At 39.0% G+C, this 19,296-nt stretch overlaps 1 protein-coding gene across 2 annotated transcripts in view; it reads left to right on the top strand.

Moving 5' to 3' along the window:
* Window positions 1-19,296, top strand: part of NIM1K (NIM1 serine/threonine protein kinase) — a 65,456-nt gene that overhangs the window by 27,761 nt on the left and 18,399 nt on the right. Inside the window, exons 1-2 of one of the 2 annotated variants that reach the window (XM_081292763.1) lie at window positions 7,819-7,938; window positions 9,408-10,365. In XM_081292763.1, the coding sequence (XP_081148889.1) occupies window positions 10,074-10,365 (292 nt within the window). In that variant the 5' untranslated portion in view covers window positions 7,819-7,938; window positions 9,408-10,073. Of the gene's footprint in view, window positions 1-7,818; window positions 7,939-9,407; window positions 10,366-19,296 lie in introns of those variants that run through there. The other variant, XM_081292764.1, reaches the window with a different exon arrangement.

Raw genomic sequence — 19,296 nt, 5'->3', positions numbered from 1 at the left:
GTTCTTCTTATTTTTATTTATTTTTAAAATTTTAACACAGGGTCTCCTTAAGTTGCTGAGGGTCTTGCTAAGTGGGTGAGGCTGCCTTCCCATTTGCCATCCTCCTGCCTCAGCCTCCTGAGTCACTTGGATTAACAGACACAAGCCAGGATGCCTGGCTTTGAAGGTGATCCTTTTTAAAACAATGGTATACTTTGTTTGTATCACCTTGTTTCTTTTACATGACCAGTCCTCAGTGAATTGGATGTCCATGAAAGTATAAATAATTCACAATATTCTGAAGTATCAGAAAACCAAAACCTGGTCTTTGCAATTGATATACCATCCTTGGTCCACTACACTTTACATCTTTGTTTCTATCTATCTATCTTCTATCTATCCACTTACCACCTATGTGTCTATTCATCCTTCATATCTATCCAGAATGCAAGGCTTATTTTTGTGTGTGTGTGTGTGTGTGTGTGTGTGTGTGCATGAAAAAAGAAAAAAAGAGAATTGTCAGATGCATTGTTCACTCTGTGTGAAGGGATCACTTATGTGCCATGGGAGACCCCGATAAAGGTTTCAAATCCTCTTGAACTTTTTATGAAAGAGTGTTGATCTGCAGCCCACTTTCCTCACTCACGACCTTAGCTCTGCTGCTCGAGTAGAAAAGAAGGCTTTTCTAATGCCCGCGATAGCTATCCCTCACATGCACTGCTCTGCTTCTTCATGGACACTCTACGTGAGAGCTGAGGGAAGTTACAAGTCAGTAAAAGAGCAGTTTCTACTTTGATTTGCAAATATTTTTCAACTCCTAAAAATAAACCCTGAGTTGCAAATAGGCATCAGTGTTCCTATACTGCTTCCTAAATTAGTTATTTCTGAGAGGATAAAGGATGTATTTTGTCTTTCTGCTCAGAACTACCTGTTTGTGATTCAACACATGACTCCATTCGGGATGTTAATGCCACTTCTTGTTTGTTGAGGTAGGCATTGTCTCTCAGAAGAGGTGGGAAGATTTGTGTTTTGGAAATGAATTATAAACAAGGTTAAAATCTGAACGGGGGTGGGCTTCAGTTTCTGCAATCTCTCTCATGGAACGAGGTTCTCTTCTCTTCCTCGAGTGTTTGAAATTCCTTGTGTCATGTTTTGTAAGATTACCTAAATCAACAGTCTTCACTCTTCTGGAGCTCACAGTTGAAAAATTAAGGGCAACTTTCTTAATTTCAATTGTCCTTAGATTTGCTTTTTTGTTGTTGTTTTTGTTTTAATCCGTAAGGAGTGAATGGTAATGTTTTGCATTATGGGGTTGTCACATCATGTCATTCAGTCATTCATTCAGTCATGCGTGCATTCAGCAGGCACTGTTCCCTGTTGTAGAATGCCTAGCATTTTAAAAGTACAGATATTATATTTTTTGATGTAGCAAATGTTAACAGTCACATAAAAACTGTATTGTAGAAAATTTTTTAAAAAACAGTGCAAAGAATGTTATAATCCTCTAGGTACTCATCACTCGGCTTCAATAAGATCAATTCATGTCCAATCTTGTTTCATTTAAACCCCCATCACTCCCTCCACTCTTGGTTATTTTGAAGCAATTTTCAGACATCGTTTTATCTAACAATCATTTTTAAAGATTAATGTTTAATCCCATTCAAAACTTAAACCTTTTAAAGTATTCTAAATTACATTTATAACTTATTTCATTTCCTTTCAAAGAAATTTGATTAACAAGAAACCTTTCCAAATACTAATAATTCTGATAAATATGATGGCTTAAACATATAAACAGGGTAAGTTATAAGCTCTCTTAAATATATTTCAACTCTATTTAAAAATAATAAAATGTCAAAACCACAAGTCTAAGTCAGTTCTTCAATTCTTATAAGCACAAAACTATTTTCCTCTTTACAGAGCAACTACATAAAAATACCAAATTTGTACAAGTTCATCAAAATAAAATTATTAATATTGTGGGATGCAAGTCTCTTAAACACTTCCATTTTCAATGTTAAATCCTCCCAAGGTTAAAATATACCTAATCACCAAGAAAGGACTCTGTCATTCCAGACCCCAGACATGTGGGCAGCTCCCTAAACTGAACTGTTTTCATAATCTTCATAATTTGGGTCCTGTGGGGGACCCAAATTCTTACAGATATTTAATTGACAATTAGCTTTGCCTAACTGAGAAGTCAGAGTTCTAAGAAAAAGACCAGTGACAAAAAGACATTCTGTGAGAATGAATTAGATGGTTCAATAAACTTGGGCACAGTGAATTAAACAAACATTTCATTTGTATGTTTTAAACTCTATACAACTATAAGACACTAATACAATTATCAAAGAATGTTTCTAGATATATTTGACTATGTGCTGCCCCTCCTCCCTTTGATAATGCTCCTATAAAACCCAGTCCATAAACTGTCAATCGAAAGACCAAATCTTGACTGACAGTTCAGCTTCACTTCACCACACATTGTTTTCACCTGACTGCCATTTAAAAATTGCAAGTTTACCAACAAAAATCTCAATTGCCAGTCTTTTTCCAAGAATTACAAAGTTGGGCAAAAGGAAGGCTGTGTTCTAACGTGGCTACCCTGGCTGGAGCTGAGCAAGGGCTGCCTGGTCATGGTGGGCAAAGGCCCTCCCTGGATCGTTCACCTAGAACACCACCTGTGCTGCCCTCCTAAGCATTTGAATCTGTGGCCTTTATGGTCCAGGGAACCACTAGTGTAGTAGAACTTGATGTGGGAAGAGCTTATGTAATTCCACTTGACTGGGTGGACTGCCATCGATGGTGAGTGAGAGTGGGCTAGGGAGACCTGGATCAAGTGACTGGGGAAAGTGGCCTGTATAGTGCAGGAGAGGCACTGTTACAGAGCAGGGCCACAGCCCTGGGGCAGAACCAGCTCACACTGATTTTCCATTTGATTCACAATTTTCCCACTGTCCCCAATGGGTATCTTGATATGTGTGGAGAAATAAAGAGTTTAGGCCCAAAGCTAAGTTGGTGCAAATGATTTCTAAAAGGTAAAATAAACTTTCAAGTGAAGCGTGCTTGTTAATGATTCTCTCTGAGAAGCATTACAACTGGGGTTTGGTTATCATTGAATCTTGTTGCCACACATAGAGAAAACCCAGATTTTTCCTCTAAGCAATGCCTGGCCTTGCCAACCAACAAAGATGTTGTCTGAAAGCCTTGCCCAGAAGTTTTGTAATTTGGACTCAGACAAAGAGAATAAAGCCAAGATGGTTTCCTTTGATATTATTTTCACAGTGGGGTTGCAAGTCAAGAAAATGAATGACCAAGCAAGCTGTTTTCTTTCATCTTATTTAATGCATTGCTAAGTGGCAGTAAGCTAATAATTAAGGACCATTCTGCCTCCTCCAGAGGCTTTGATCTACAACGATGTGGCTCCATATATTTGTCTGGGTGGGTATGTAAACTCTCCTTAATGTCCATAAAAATGGGTCAAAATCAAAAGAAGGCAAAAGGCAACAATGAAAACCCCACCTGCCTCTGAAAAAGGGGAGATTTCATCTGCATTTAGGTATGTCATAACTTTCCATTATTTGCTTATTTTTTCAAGATGATGGAGCTTGATGTTTGGGGGGTACTACTAAAAAGTAATCAAAATATATACTATTTATTATAATCCCATAACCTTTAATTAGAATTTATATTTCTAGATATCTAAGAAAAAATGTCTAGGAAAAAAAATATTCCGCAAAATGGTATGCGCGCACACACACGCACACACCCCTACCTGTATAAGATTTATCTTTCCTGTTAGATTTTTTTGGTTCAATTTTTTTTTATCCTACTATAATATGTGAAAATCCAAAGTTTTCCCTCATTCATTACTCTTTTTGAAATTTTAGAGATTTGCTGGCAATTTAGGTATAATAGAAATTATATGCTTTACATTATTGGAAGTATATATTGTTGGTATGTTAGGCTATGCCTATAATTAGATGTTTGACTTTCAGTTTACTTGTTTTTTCTTCTCTATTATTCATCTCTTGTAGATTTTTAAAAAATAGTTCTTCAAGTAAATCCTTTAATTTTTAAGAGAGTCTTTTCTTGTCTGAGTTGCCTGTTACCTACTTATTTATATTTTGTGGGTGTTTTGTCTTCTGCTTCCTCGTAGCTGTTTCCTTCCAGTTCCTTTTGGTTTGGGTAGTGGTTGTTTTGGTTGGATATAATTCCTTTCTTTAATTTTGGAGACTTTCCTCCAGTATCTGGTGTCTCTTGACTGGGTACTCATTCTAGAAGGATGGCTCTACAGTCTGATTGGAGGCTCCTTGTATATACCTGACATTGGTACCCCAGGGGTCCTGTCATACCTGGTGGGGTGGCTTTTTTTGTTGGAGAACCTCCAAGTGTATGTTTCGGGAGGTCTTTTCTCCGGAGCTAGTCTATCCAAGAGGAATACTCTGCCTGGAGATGTCTATGTTTATTTCTTTTCATTCTAGAAACTCAGTGCAGGGAGAAGAAGGAAAGTGGGGAAGGGGGATTCCATACCCCAACAGTTTACCTAACCCCCTTTTCTTTGCCTTCTGTTCTTAAGCAGGGCCATGTTGTGGGTGGGGGAGTGGGGAAGAGAAAGTAACAACTTTCTCTTTGAGGAAGGAAAGGACTGGGGCTCTCCCTGCTATACTGAAGCAATTCCTATGGTTTTGGTCTCAGGACCCTCCTCTGACCTTGAGGTACTTTTTCTGTTGAAGTTTGAAATCTTTGGAGCACACAGAATGTTGAGTCTCATTGTCATGTCCACTTAACGCAGGGCTTCAAGTTCAATTTTCTTTCTTATCTTTGCTCATTTATTCACCACATCTCAATTTTCTTTCCAAGTCCCCAAATGTGTTGGTATCACACATCTGCTGCCATCTCCTCTCTTACTCCTTTTGTCCTTATGGGACAAGCACACTGAAAGTCTATTTTACCATTTAGAAATCATTTGCATCATCTTAGCCTTTGGCCTAAACTCTTTATTTCTCAACAGACATCATTTTCTGTTTCTTCCTAGAAATTAGTGAGAATATCAAATTCTCTGCATTTAACCAAAAATCTGTAATCATCTTTTGATTTAAAAAGTGACCCATTAGGCATTAAAGAATCAGGTATGGCAATTTTCTGTATAGCTAGAAGTAAAGCAAACTTCTTGGACACCAACTATACAAGGGGGTAACATGTTACATATTTTGTTTTATTTTTCAGGTAAACACACACTTGCTGGAAAAAAAAAAGTATATCATATGAAACAGTAAATAATGAATAGTATACCTCTCTTTTGCCCTAGTATCCATTTCAATGATAGCCATCCTCAGATGTAATGACTATGCCAGTTTCTTAGATATGTCCTCCTCTTTCTTTCTTTCTTTTTTTAAAAATTCTTTTTAGTTGTTGATAGACCTTTGTTTTATTTATTTATTTTTTATGTGGTGCTGAGGATCAAATCCAGTGCCTCACACATAGACAAGCACTCTACCACTGATTCACAACCCTAGCCCATGTCCTCCTCTTTCTTACACTTCTTTTTACACTTATTTTTGGTACCAGGGTTTGAACCCAGGACCGCTATACCACTGAGCCACATCCCAAACCCTTTTTAAATTTTTTATTTTTGACGCAGGGTCTCATTAAGTTGATTAGGGTCTTGCTAAATTGCTGGAGTTGGCTTTGAACTTGTGATTCTCTTGCCTCAGCCTCCTGAGCCACTGGGATACAGACGTGCCACTGCACCCAGCTGTTTCTTACACTTCTGATAACACATTATCCACATTCTTCTGACCTCTTAAACAGTATATTTGGATATTGTAACCCATTCTTTTGCAAGAGTGCATAGTAACCCACCATGTGTGTATAATATATTTAACAGTTCCTTACCTATGCACATTTAAACAGTTTCTGATTTCTTACTACAAAACAATGTGACAGTGAATATCTATTCACCTTTATGTCAGAAATACATAAGTCTTTGTGCATATGTGTATGTGTGGGATAAATTATAGAATTGCTGAGGTAAAGGACACTAGTAATTTAATATTGATAGCCAAATTACCCTCTAACAGTTGTGCCAAGGTATGGTCCTAGTAACAATAATGAGAGTTCCTGTTTCCCAGCATTCTCTCATCGGCGTATTATCACAATTTTTTCTCTTTCTTTATTTTTTTCTTTTTTGAGATGGGATCTTAATATATAGCCCAGGCTTGTCTTGAACTTTGGGTTTTGAGCAGTCCTCCCACCCCATGATCCCGAGTAGCTGGGACTACAGGTATGCACTACTATGACAGTTTTTTTCAAATTTAATATGTGAAAATTCAAATTTAAGGGTAGTATTTATGTGTATTCTTTGGTTATAAGTGAGTTTGTCCTTTTATGTGTTATAGAGCCATTTGTATTTTTTGTGAAATATATGTTCATGTTCTTTATAATTTTTTTTTCTGGAATATTAGTATTTTTCTCAAGAATTTATACATTTTATTTATTACTTATTTAGAAAATTAGCTCTTTGTCTATCATATATTGGAAAGTTTTCCTTACATATTTTTGTTTTATTTTTCATGCCATTTGATTTTTGTTGTTGTTCATGAAAACTTTGGCAAACAAAAAGTTATAATTTTATGTAGACAAGTTTGATATTTTCTTTTATGGATTTATCTGAGGTTACAGAAAATTTTCTGATATTTTTTGGGTAACAAAATTTTATGATTTCATTTATTTTACAGTGATTTAATGTGGAATGTGATTTGGAGTAGAGGTTCAGTTTTTTCCCCCAATTGGCTTGCTAGCTGTCCCAACAAGTTAAGATTATCCTCAAGACAAACCACAACAAGATTTACAGAAGTGCAAATACCCCTAAATCTGATCTAAACTGAACATTGTCTTCCTGACCATTAAGGCAAGACAACTGGTTCAGAACATTTGGCAAGAAATTTAATATGTGGGTGTAGGATATGTAATCCAAGATAGAGCCTGACCATCTCTGGCAATTGTATTGGATCTCTCCCTTAGTGTGGAATTGAGAGGGGAGAATAAAAGTTCCTGGGTGGTTCCAGAAGTTAATCAGAATAGCAAGTCTCACCCATTGTAAGAGGGCCTGCATGGAATTTAAGAATGGAATTGGAAGGGTTAGGGGAGCCAGAAAGCAAAGAACAAGTCTGGACAAGCAGGTATAGTGAAATATGAGGCCTAAGGGCTTGAGGCGAGCTCATCCTTTGAAAGGGACAAGGAAGGAGACACTTGCATTTCTAAGGAGTTCCGCAGCAATTCTCAGCCAGAGGATGGAATTCAGTCTAAGCTTTTACCTGCACCTTTATAGCTTATGGACAGTAGCACAGATGTTGGAAATATGGGCTGAAATAAGTTTTCTGAGATAAAGTAAGTATTGGAGTAGTGTTATTGGTTTACAAATAAAAATATTTACCACTACTAAGTCATACCTAAAGGTAATAGTGAACAAATTGCTATATTATTCCATTCCTTTTTCAACAAACTTCTATCAAATAAATGTCAGACACTGTGCAGACTTGGAGACAGATGAATAAGGTACAGGTTCTTGCCCTCCAGGTGCTAATCTAAGTGACATGCAACAGGTCAGTGACAAAGACAACATAGGGGTGAGGTGCTCAGAGAGGACTCAGAGCTGAGAATTCTGAGCCAAGATCAGGAGGTAACCCAGCACTGCATTATGTCAAAAATCCTCCTTCTTCTTTTATGTAGGTTAAGTTAAAATTTCTTTCAGAATCAAGATTGACATTAATGGTACTGCACTTCTAGACTCTTATTGCATGTTCTCCTTAAATGCTTTGTTTGTTTTGTATTAAAGATGGCTCCCAGGACCTCCTGCATCCTGGACAAGTGCTCTACACTGACTACTTCCATAGCTCTACATGTCTCTGCTGGAGATCTAGTAGGATTTGACCTTAAGTAGATCTTCAGCCTGAGGTACAGGGCTGAGTTTCAAAGTATTTGTGAACCCTTTAAAATTGAGTGAGATTGTGTGAGTGTGTGGGTCATAGGTTTTGTTAGAATTTTAAAGGAGCCTGGGATCCCAAGGACAATTTCAAATTAGTGACTTAGATTTCTTCAACCCAACTAAAGATATTTTATCTTTAAAATGTTTTTTAAAACACCCTAACCAAGGGCTGGGGATGTGGCTCAAGTGGTAGCGCGCTCACCTGGCATGCGTGCGGCCCGGGTTCGATCCTTAGCACCACATACAAACAAAGATGTTGCGTTCGCCGAAAACTAAAATATATATATATATATTAAAAATTCAAAAAACAAACAAACAAAAAAACACCCTAACCAAACTCTAATCCAGAGATGTTTCAGTCACTGCTCATGGTCCCTTTATCCTTCTGGATTCTTCTCCCCAAAATTCCAGAAATAGGAACAATAACTGGCATCGACCTCCTCTTAACTTTCCATATTTATGTTTATTTGGCAACCCCATACTTTGCCATAATAATAATATGTGCAACCCTATTCTTAACTGTAATTATGTGATTTCATCAAGCAGAGTTGGAAATCCACATTTCCAAGGCAATTTCTCATGTTTTCAGCCAGATTTTTTGTTAAAAAAAAGCTCATATCTAAAAATCAAATTAAACACACATTTAACAAGTACTTTCTATACAAAAGACATCACACTCCTTGCAGAGCGAGAGAGGAGGGTAGAAGGACATGCTATTGACTTAAACCCAGTTTCTACCTTCATGGAGATCCGACATTTCATAAAACACACAAAGTGCTCTAAGGATCCAGATTGTTTCCTACCAGGGAGTGTAGGGAAAAAAAGTCTAGAAGACATTCTAGCCAAGCAGCATTTCTTATCACTGATAATGCTGTAGACCTGTTCACCCTCCATTCCATATCTTCAAAATAAAGTGCAGGCCCTGGGATGTTAACACCTGATCAGAAATATTTTAAAAATAAAGCTAGGAAAAAACTAGCTTTTGATATAGAATAACAAAGAAAGAAAGAATGGAAGCAAATGGTATAGAAAATTTGTACAAGAACTTACTAAGGTATTAAAGGATACATAACATTATTATTCACATAAATAGAAGAAATTTTGACAATTGATGGTTAATAGAGAATTGTTTTGTCATTATTGCTATCATTTTTTAAAAAATATGGTTTTGAAGCCACCCAATGCAAAATGTATATTTTCCTAAACTTTACTGTTTTGCTGGAAAGATTTACAGACTATGCGGGCTTTCCTACATGTAGATCAAGGACTTTATGTATGTACACTTTTCTTCTTACTAAGTCATGTGTAATCAAGTGTGTATTATCGAGTAAATTTGCTGAGTGCATTTAAATAAATGTTCACAAAGCAGTTTCACATTTACTATAAATCCTGTACAGTATATTAGCATGGGCTAATCATTTTCTTACTGTGTTTTCAGGATAAGCCAGCACCTGCCAAATTTTTGAGACAGCTCAGGGCTTAGAGGAAGGCTCATCTAAATAAAGGCCAGCTAAAGTGACATTGCAAGGATTTAATCCTCTGGCTGCTCTGTGACTTAAGGCTGATTTGCAAGATTCTTCTTTCCTGGGGTCCAGCTTATCAGTCTCCAGAGCCCTATGACTTAAGAGCATAGAGAAGCACAAAATGAAGCAGGTCAGAGATAAGCACCAGCAGCAGGGACTTGAGGGCCTTGGAGGGGCTTTTACACACCATTGTGCAAGATTTCCTGGCCATTACCGTAAATAGCAAACGGGAGCCTAGGACGCAGCCACCTACTATAAAACAGCAGCCTCCACGTCCAGCCAGAAGTTCCTCAAGTCCCATCTGGGAAGAGTTATGGTAACTGGACGTGTGTCTAGTTGTACAGTAAAGCTTGGAAGTTCACGGCCAGGGAAGGTGGGAAGGGCTGGACAGCCTCTGTCTGCTCTCACTGAGGCTGGGAAGGAAGCTGTTCAGCAAGGAGTTTCTGCCAGCTCCCTGGACAGCTGTGTGGGACACTGAAGTCCTGTGAGCCGCAGTTCTCATTTCCCACCCACTGGGCCTCTGCCTCCTCTGGAACCAGCCTTGCTCCTGGCTGAGATGGAGACGTGAACCCGTGAGGACGATGACCGCAGTGCATGCAAACGGCGGTGGCCTGGTGAACACCCACAGTGCCAGGTGGGAGCGGCGAGACAGCGCAGAGAGCAGTGGTCAGACAGACTGCAACAAGGAGGGTGAGGAGAGACAGCCCCGCCAGCTGACACCTTTCGAGAAGCTGACCCAGGACATGTCCCACGATGAGAAGGTGGTGAGGGAGATCACGCTGGGGAAACGGATAGGCTTCTACCGAATTCGAGGGGAAATTGGAAGCGGAAACTTTTCCCAAGTCAAGCTTGGGATTCACTCCTTAACCAAAGGTAGGATCTGACTTCTCAAGTTCTTCCCAAGATATCCTGGGATCTAGTTTGTGGGTGAGGTATGGGGGGAGGCCAGGGGAGCAAAGGAGATTCAGCTGAGCACCTGCTACATCCAAGCCCTGGGCCAGCCCTCCTCGGTGGCTTCTCAGTTAATTCCCACAATAACAATGTGAAACCAATATTGTAGGTGGACATAATGCCTTTTTTTTCATTTATTTATTTTTATGTGGTGCCTAAGGATCGCACCCAGTAACTCACCCATGCTAGGCCAGCACTATACCACTGAGCCACAACCTCAGCCCCAGAAGCCAGTATTTTAATTATTATTTTACATTTAGGAAAACTGAGGTCCAAAAAAGTAAAATGTGGGTTTGGTAGTTCAATCTTAGGAGTATTTTTGCTCCCCAAACTCCCACTACACCATCTGGACAAACTCCCACAGAGGTCAAGGTAAGCCTGCCCTCTTCAATCAGGCGATGGAGAAGGGGACTGGGATGTGGCTTGGTTCCAAGGCATCTCATCTCCTGAGTCCACATTCATAACTTCTATTTATATTTGTATATCAATAACTATGGCACAGAGTGGCACAGTTGACTTCCCAGAAGGCCACTCTCTGGATAGTAGATTCCAGTTTCCCCTCTAACCAGAACCTGCTACTTCCGTTATGTTTGGGGAAAGGGGTTTGATCTCAGTACGTTTTCTGCTTCAGTATATTTTGTATCTGTTCTCAGTGTTGCCTGGTTCCTCAGTCCACACTTGCTTTACTATTGGTCACTCTGGGATTCTGGACTAGCAGTGCCCACCACTCTGGCCTCAAGGAGAAACTGCATGGAGAGCTCAGCACCCTTTTACTGCCCAACCTCCTTGTGGGTATTTCCCCAAGGTACCTCTAACTTAGGTGAAGCCTGATAAGAAAGAAAGAAAGGAATGAAGGGAGGAAGGAAGGAAGGAAGGAAGGAAGGAAGGAAGGAAGGAAGGACTGACTTACAAGCATAATTTACAATGCCTGAAGCCCATGGGCTCTACTCTCTCCCAAGAGTCCCTTACTAATATTTTTTCTCCTTGGACCCAGAATGCTACCATGTCCCAAAGCTCCTCTTTTCTTCTATCACAATTGTCTTTTGCTTTCTTTTTTTTTCTCCAGCCTGCAAACTGTGCCCTTCCAATCCCTGTGTTTGGTCTTTGTGAGAAAAAAAGCCTCATTCGCATACACATATGCATGCATTACCACCTCCAACAGGCACACATGCCAGCGCATACACTCACAAGTCAAGGAGCTTCAAGTCCCCTTCCATGTTGCTCTGAAGCCTGAGTATCTGGGTTCATGTCTTGGCTACTTTACTTACTTATCTGGGTAAATTACAGTACTTCTCTGAGCCTCAGATAACTCATTAATAAAATGTACAAAATAATAGTGCTTACTTTATAGTCCATCAGAAGTATTAATGAGTAAGTGCTCTATAAATGTTAGTTATTGGTATTATTTTGCAGAGTTGGTTAAGCCTTGCCTCACCTTTTTATATAACTAAAGATCAATGGTTCCTTTATCAACAGAAGTTCATTCCCACATATAAACCAAGATCCTTATGTCCTGTTTTCACCTCTGACTACACACGAATTACTTGAGAAGGAAAAAAGAAAAAACCCAGACCGCACTCAAGAGCTTCAGATTTAATTGGTCTGGGTTGAGGCTATTTTAAAATTCTCCTGGTAATTCTAATTTATTATTTTAAATTTTATTTTAAAATTCTCCTGGTAATTCTAATGGACAGCAGAGCTAAGAAACAGCACCTAAGCGATTTGCATATACTGTAGACAAATGACTTTTTAAAAAAAAGCTTTTTTTTTTTTTTTTTTTTGTTACAAATCCAGGTAGCTTGTCTTTTAGACTCAGTTTAGAAGTATTGTCAGGGTTTGATGCTGCATTTACTTTCAAATTTCATTTTCACTTGGGATAATATTCATTTATATAAATTAGATATAGTTCCCACCCTCAAGGATAAGGGGAGAGAAAAAACATATACAAATAAATATAGCACAAGCAAAATTTGAAACTTATATAAGAAAAGTCATGGATTTAAAAGAAAGAGACTCTTCCATCTTGGGCTATTGTAAAAGGCTTTCAGTAGGGATAGCTCCATTTCAAGGAGGAGTAGGATTTTGGATAAGTAGTTATTAGAGGATGGAGGATAACTGGGTAAAATAAAGTAAGTAAAACCATAAATATGGGAAAATGATGTGTGGTACAGTTTCCCTAAACATTAGGAAATGGTGGGGGGAAGGACTGGAAGCTATGTTGAGGCTGAATCATGCTGGACTCTGATTTTTGTCTTAAGGATCTGGAATTGCTTTTTTTTTTTTTTTTTTAAGAAATAAAGAATCATCAGGATTTCTGTGGTTAGGACAAGGCTTTTGGAAGAATAATCTTTTTTTTTTCTTTTTTTTTATTGGTTGCTCACAACATTACAAAGCTCTTGACATATCATATTTCATACATTAGATTGAAGTGGGTTATGAACTCCCAATTTTACCCCAAATGCCGATTGCAGAATCACGTCGGTTACACATCCACAATTTTACATAATGCCCTATTAGTAATTGTTGTATTCTGCTACCTTTCCTATCCCCTACTATCCCCCCTCCCCTTCCCTCCCATCTTCTCTCTCTACCCCATCTACTGTAATTTATTTCTCTCCTTGTTTATTTTCCCATTCCCCTCACAACCTCTTATATGTAATTTTGTATAGCAAAGAGGGTCTCCCTTCATTTCCATGCAATTTCCCTTTTCTCTCTCTTTCTCTCCCATCTCATGTTATAACAGTGAGAATGATGTTGGGAAGATAGGGTACAGGAGGCAGGAAGCAATGGTGATAGATAGCTCAGACAGATTAGAGAAGATCCTGAGCCAGATAGTGGCTGTCAAGATAGAAAGAGCTATGTGATGCTGAGGATAAGAATCCACAGGACTGGAGTAATGGTCAGGGTTCTCCAGAACCAATACATGTGTATGTACATATGGATGGATGGATGGGTGGATGGATGGATGGATGGATAGAAAAGAGACTTATTATAAGGATTTGGCTTACGTTATTATGAAGAATAAGAATGAGAATTCCCAATATCTGCATTCAGGAGCTGGAAACCAAGGAGAGCCAGTGGTGTAGTTCCTATCCAAAGGCAAGATCCAAGCCAGTGTTGCAGTTGAAATCTGAAGGATGCAAAAACCAATGTCCTAGCATAAGACGGTTGAACAGGGGGAGTTCTCTTACTTGGGCTTTTTTTCTATTCCTATCTTTAACTGATTGGAGGAAGACAGCATTGGGAGGACAATCTGCTAATTCAAATATAAATCTCATCCACAAACACCCTCACAAACACATCTAGAATAATTCTTGATCAAATGTCTGGGCATCATTTGGCCAAGCCAAGTTGACAAATAAAATTAAACATCACAGTTGGTAACTAACTGCATGTGGAACTGAGGATGGAAAGAAGGGAGAAGGCACTAACTTTGCCTTACTTGACGATGTGAACCAAAAGAAGAGCAACGCTAATACAAACAGGGATATGTCAAGGAAGAGCAGAGGTGAGATGGAAAACAGGTCCCAGAGGACCTGTCTACCTGGAAGTCTTGTGCTCAGGCAGGGACATGGGCATAAGGTCAGACCATGTTTAAATTGAGGTGCTCATGGAAATAGATGGCAATTACTGAGGAGACAGTAGAAAAGGGTGATGAGCAACTGTTTTATATCAAAATAACTACTGGTTTACTACATCCTGATTGTCATTTTATATCTATATAAGTTGTGTGTATATGTGTGTGTGTGTGTGTGTGTGTGTGTATATATATACACACACATATATATGTATATATATACATATATTCACACACATATACACACATAAATGTGTGTGTCATATATATGTGTGTATTTTAAATATGTCAATGGAATCATTTAATCTTGCTCCATTAACACAATGATTTTTTTTCCAGTACAGGGGATTGAACCCAGTGCTCTATTGGTGAGCTACACCCCCAGCCCTTTTTATTTTTATTTTGAGACAGGGTCTCAATTCAGGCTGCCTTGAATTGCAATCTTCCTGCCTCAGCCTCCAAAGTGGCTAGGGTTGCTGATGTGCACTACTGTGAAAACTACCATAGTGGCAAATACCATAATATAAAAAAAGAACATTTAAATTTTTAATTGACACATAGTAATGTGTACATATTAATATAATATATACATAGTAATTATACATATTAATGGGGTACAGTGTGACCTTTTAACATATCAGATCAGGGTAATTGACATTTCTGTCACCTCAGATATTTATCATTTTCTTACGTTAGGAATATTCAAAATTGTCTCTGCTGATTTGAGGGTGTACCTCAATGGTGGAGTGCTTTCCAAACTTGTAAGATGCCCTGTATTCTATTTCTAGCACTTCAAAACAAAACAAAAAAATAAAGAAAAATTATCTGTGCCATTTAAAAATATTCAATTAATTATTGTCAACCATATTCATCCTGCAGTGCTATAGAACGTTAAGTTATTCCTTCTGTACCACCCAACCCTGGGCCCATTTATCAACCTCTCTCCATCGCTCCCTCTCACACCTCCTTCCCAGGTTCTGGTAAACACTTATATATTCTCTATTTCTTTGAGGTAAGCTTTTTAGCTTTCACATATAAGTGAGACTATATGGTATTTGTCTTTCTGTAATTGACTTATTTCACTCAACATAATGTCTTCCAGTTCCACCATATCATTGTCAATGAAAGAATTTCATTCTTTTTTCTTAATAGCCAAATTGTATTCTATTGTGTGTGTGTGCCACATTTTCTTTATTCATTTGTTTGTTGGTGAACGTGAACATTGATTCCATCTGTATGTTGGCTGTTGTGAGCATAGGTGCAATAAACATACAGGTGCAGATGTTTCTTCAACATACTAACTTCAATTTCTTTTGAACACCATGATTTCTCAAAGCCATTAATTATAGATATTTTTCAATTCAACATATATTAATACTGTCACTTTTAAAGACTACATAGAATTCCATTATACAGCAATAGCATAAATTCTTTAACTTGATCCTAATTGATTAGTGTTTGGATTGTTTCTAAAATTTTGCTGTTATTTATAATGATATAGAGATTATCATCCTATATCTTTGCATACTTGTATGACTTTTCATATTCCTAGAAGTTAGCTCTCTTGGTCAGAAGGCATGCATGGAAAAGTTTTAACGCACAGTGCCTGATTGAAGGGCAGCTTTTGAATCTTTATTTATAAATCAGGAGAGATGTTGCTTTTCAGTGGCCTAGAACAATAATGAAAAACAAAAGAAAAGCCCCAGCAGAAGATAAGGGGCCAGAAATTGAGGCAGGAGATATGGTTAGGAAGGATAGAGGAGAATTTGGATAAAGCCATGCTGGGAGAGGAATTCAGAAGGGAGTGACTGTGCTGAGAGGGTCCCAGAGGCTACCTGCTGCAAAGGCTACTGGATTGGCCAGCTCTGAGCTGCTGATGGGAGGATTCAGATGTTTTCCAATAGAGAGGAAGCAGGGTGGGACCATGAGAAGAGAATGGGCTTCAGGATCAAAACAATGTGCTACAAATCCTCATTTGGGCATCTGACTTATGTGAATTACTTAACCTTGTTTGTCCTCAGTTCCTCAGCTATACATTAGAGCTAACGACTCTCAGAATTGTTGGGAAAATTAGAAATACCACATGTGAAATGCAAGGCACATAGTAGTTTACTCAGCAAACCGTAGCTCTCATGAGTACAGCTTGATTTCTTACTTAAACTTATTTCAAAAGGAAATTTATATCATGACTATGAAAAACTGACATCACTTGTTCAGAATTTCATGATAAAAATATTATTATGTTTAAATACAATGCAAAGAACTTTAAAAGTTTCTAAGGAAAATTACTGAGTAACAGAAAGTAATTGGAAAAATTACTGCTAACAACCAGTCTGACACTTCCTCTTTGCCTTAATTAGAATTCGGGGGGAACTGAAATGAGAATAGTTTTTTTATGCACTGAATAATGATTCAGTGCTATTTAAGGCTGTTTCCATGCCCCCAAATTATTTCATGCCTTAGAGTGTTAAAGGTTCCACTTTAGGAAACCCTGACTTCATCCATCCTTCCATGTCTTACACATGAGAAAATGGAGGGCCAGAAGTGGCTGTCCCGAGGTCATGACAGAGACAGGTTTAGAACGGAGCTTTCTTCACACCCCATCAGGCTACTCAGAATTTTAGCATAATATGGAGGAGGCACCTCTCACACTGTGCCCTTGATTAGCTAGCCAAAGCTAGCCAGGTACCGCTGTCTCCTTCATATCTATAAGCACCCTTCCTCCTTTCAGCAATACTCCCCAAGGAGTGTTCTTGCTTTCAAAATATATGTGGAAAAGTCAAGGAAACAGAAAATAATAAGGGAGCAACAGGAGTATATAACCATGTTAGTCAGCTTTGTACAACTATGACAAAATGCCTGAGATAATCACTTTTAAGGAAGGAAGTCTTATTTTAGTTCACAGATTCACAAGTTTCAGTCTATGATGGCTTTGCTGTGCTGTCTTTGGGCCTGTGGTGTAGTAGGACATCACAGTAGAGAACATGCAGCAGAGGAAGCTCTCACCTCATGGCAGCCAGGAAGAATAAAGACAGAGATGGGAAGGGGCCAGCGTCCTAGTATCCAGTTCAAGGACATGCCCCCAATGACCTGACGTCCTTCTACTAGGCCCCACATCTTAAATGTTCCACAACCTCCCAATAACACCATGGGCTGGGATCCAAATTAAAAACATGGATCTTTGGGGGACATTTCATTCCAAAATACATAAGTAACCAGATCTCACAAAATCAGCATGGTTTCTTCTTGCCACCAACTTTCTACCTGTCCTTTTCCTCATTTAGACAATATCTGGGGAAGAATTGCCACTGTCTTTACCTGGCAGAAGAGAGTACAATATTGAGGGTTTATATTGACTTTGGAGTCAACCAGACCTGGATGGAATTCCAATGATTTTTTTCTCTAGCTATGTGACCCTAAACAAGTTATTTCAATGTTCTGTGTCTCATTTTCTTTATGTATAAAAGAAGGCAAATAGTATAACTAAGAACAAATAAAAAATAAAATAAAATGAGGCAAATATATCAGCTGCATAGGATTGTTGAGAGGACCAAATAGGAAAAAAAATATATATATATATATCTTGAATATCTGACATGTGCCTAGGCAGAGCACATGGTAAGAATTCATTAAATACTAGCATTAGTCTGCTTTCCAAGAAGTCTAGTTTCTTTAGGCCTGAGTCATACATCATTTGGTTCATGGAACAGTAACCTACTCACTCTCACATGGAAAGGGGTGTAAGGAGTACAGGGGAATTCTCTGGCCCCCGCAGGGAAGTGGGGTTACTCTTTTCATCTCCTTTCTTTCTCTGGGGCTTCTGGTTTTTAATTTCTTCCTCCTGTGAAGATTCTCCCATCTTTCTATTTGTTTGTGAAGAGTGACTTTCTATTCTTATGTATTCAAAGGTACATCATGGCCAAGAATGGCCAATGCCAGTCTCACATCCACTTTACCCCTGGGCTCTATTGCCCACCTGCATCCTACAGGTCCCATTCTATGTCAGTTCAAATTTTGAGAGGATAAGTTTGTTCCCTGGGCAGCTGATGATGGGCTACCTTTGAGTGAAGGCAGCTGCAGTCTTTAGGGCCATGTGCCCACCACTCTTTCAGCGGACCCCAAGGTCCAGAGCAATGTTTCTGAGGAGGGAGAGTTGAGAGGGCAGCAAGTTGATGGACACATCCACCATAGAGCCAGAGACCTGCTAAGCTGAGCCATCTCCATAAGGTTGGAGAGTTCTCATTTTGTAGACAGGCTGTTATGTGAGGAGGACAGAAGGAAAAGGCACAATGATAACAATTGGTATTTACATAGTGACTCAAGTTCCAAGGCTTCTTGTCTGTAATGTTATCAAATTAACTTCATGCTAGTCCCCCTGAGTTTAGAGGACATGGTGTTTCCCTGCCATGCAGGTAGGTAACTGTGTGACCTCCTCAACATGCTCACCCAACCTGCCACAGAGTCCTCCTTTTAAAGGCATAACATCCCCCCTGGTTATGGGATGGTTTGAGTGAAAGAGGACAGGAAAGTAGAGTCGTTTGCACAGACGTGACCCCATACAAAGCCAGAGTGCCCAGAATTGTCATCAAGTTTTCTAGGAAACATGAACAGTCTGGATGAGATAATGGAAGTGATTCCCAGGAAAGTAGAGCATTCAGTGCCAGGAGCAGCTCAAAAACAAAAGACACCAGCTGCTCTGGTTCTCTTGAAAGAAGGCTCCAACATGGGCCTCTGCTAGCTGAGTTTATTTTTATACTACCAGCTTAAATTCCCTTGGGTCCTGCAAGTGGATAGGACAGGCTGAGAGCCATCATGAGCTGCTTTTAGGCTGATGGGCAATTTTTCAAAAGAGATGACGTTCTCGGCTTCTGAATATTTTATGTTCCATCTGTTGCCACCAACAAAGGAAAAGGGGCACAGGTGACTATGCTTTTCTCTGCTGCTACCCTTTCTGACCTCCTACTCCCTTCTACTTTTGTCTCATGTTTCTAGGATCCTTTCTTCTTCTCTTTCAGTTTATTTATTCATTGGCTCATTCACTCCTTTTTTAAGAACAGCAATATATGATAAACATCTCATAAGCACATGCTTTGGTATGGACCTTATAGAGACAAGTAAGAGACACTTCTTGCCTGATAGGAATTCATGGCCATTTGATGGAGACAAGGAAACAACTGATAAGTGCTGTCACAGAGTAAGGCAGCAAAGGTATGCCCACCAGGGCCAGATAGAATCCAGAAGGGGTCTGTTGATCAGGAAAGGCCGGCACCAGGTCT

The sequence above is a fragment of the Spermophilus citellus genome, assembly GCF_964194105.1.
Source record: "Spermophilus citellus genome assembly, chromosome: 1".
NCBI lineage: Eukaryota > Metazoa > Chordata > Mammalia > Rodentia > Sciuridae > Spermophilus > Spermophilus citellus.
This window is presented reverse-complemented; position numbering and strand designations above follow the sequence as displayed.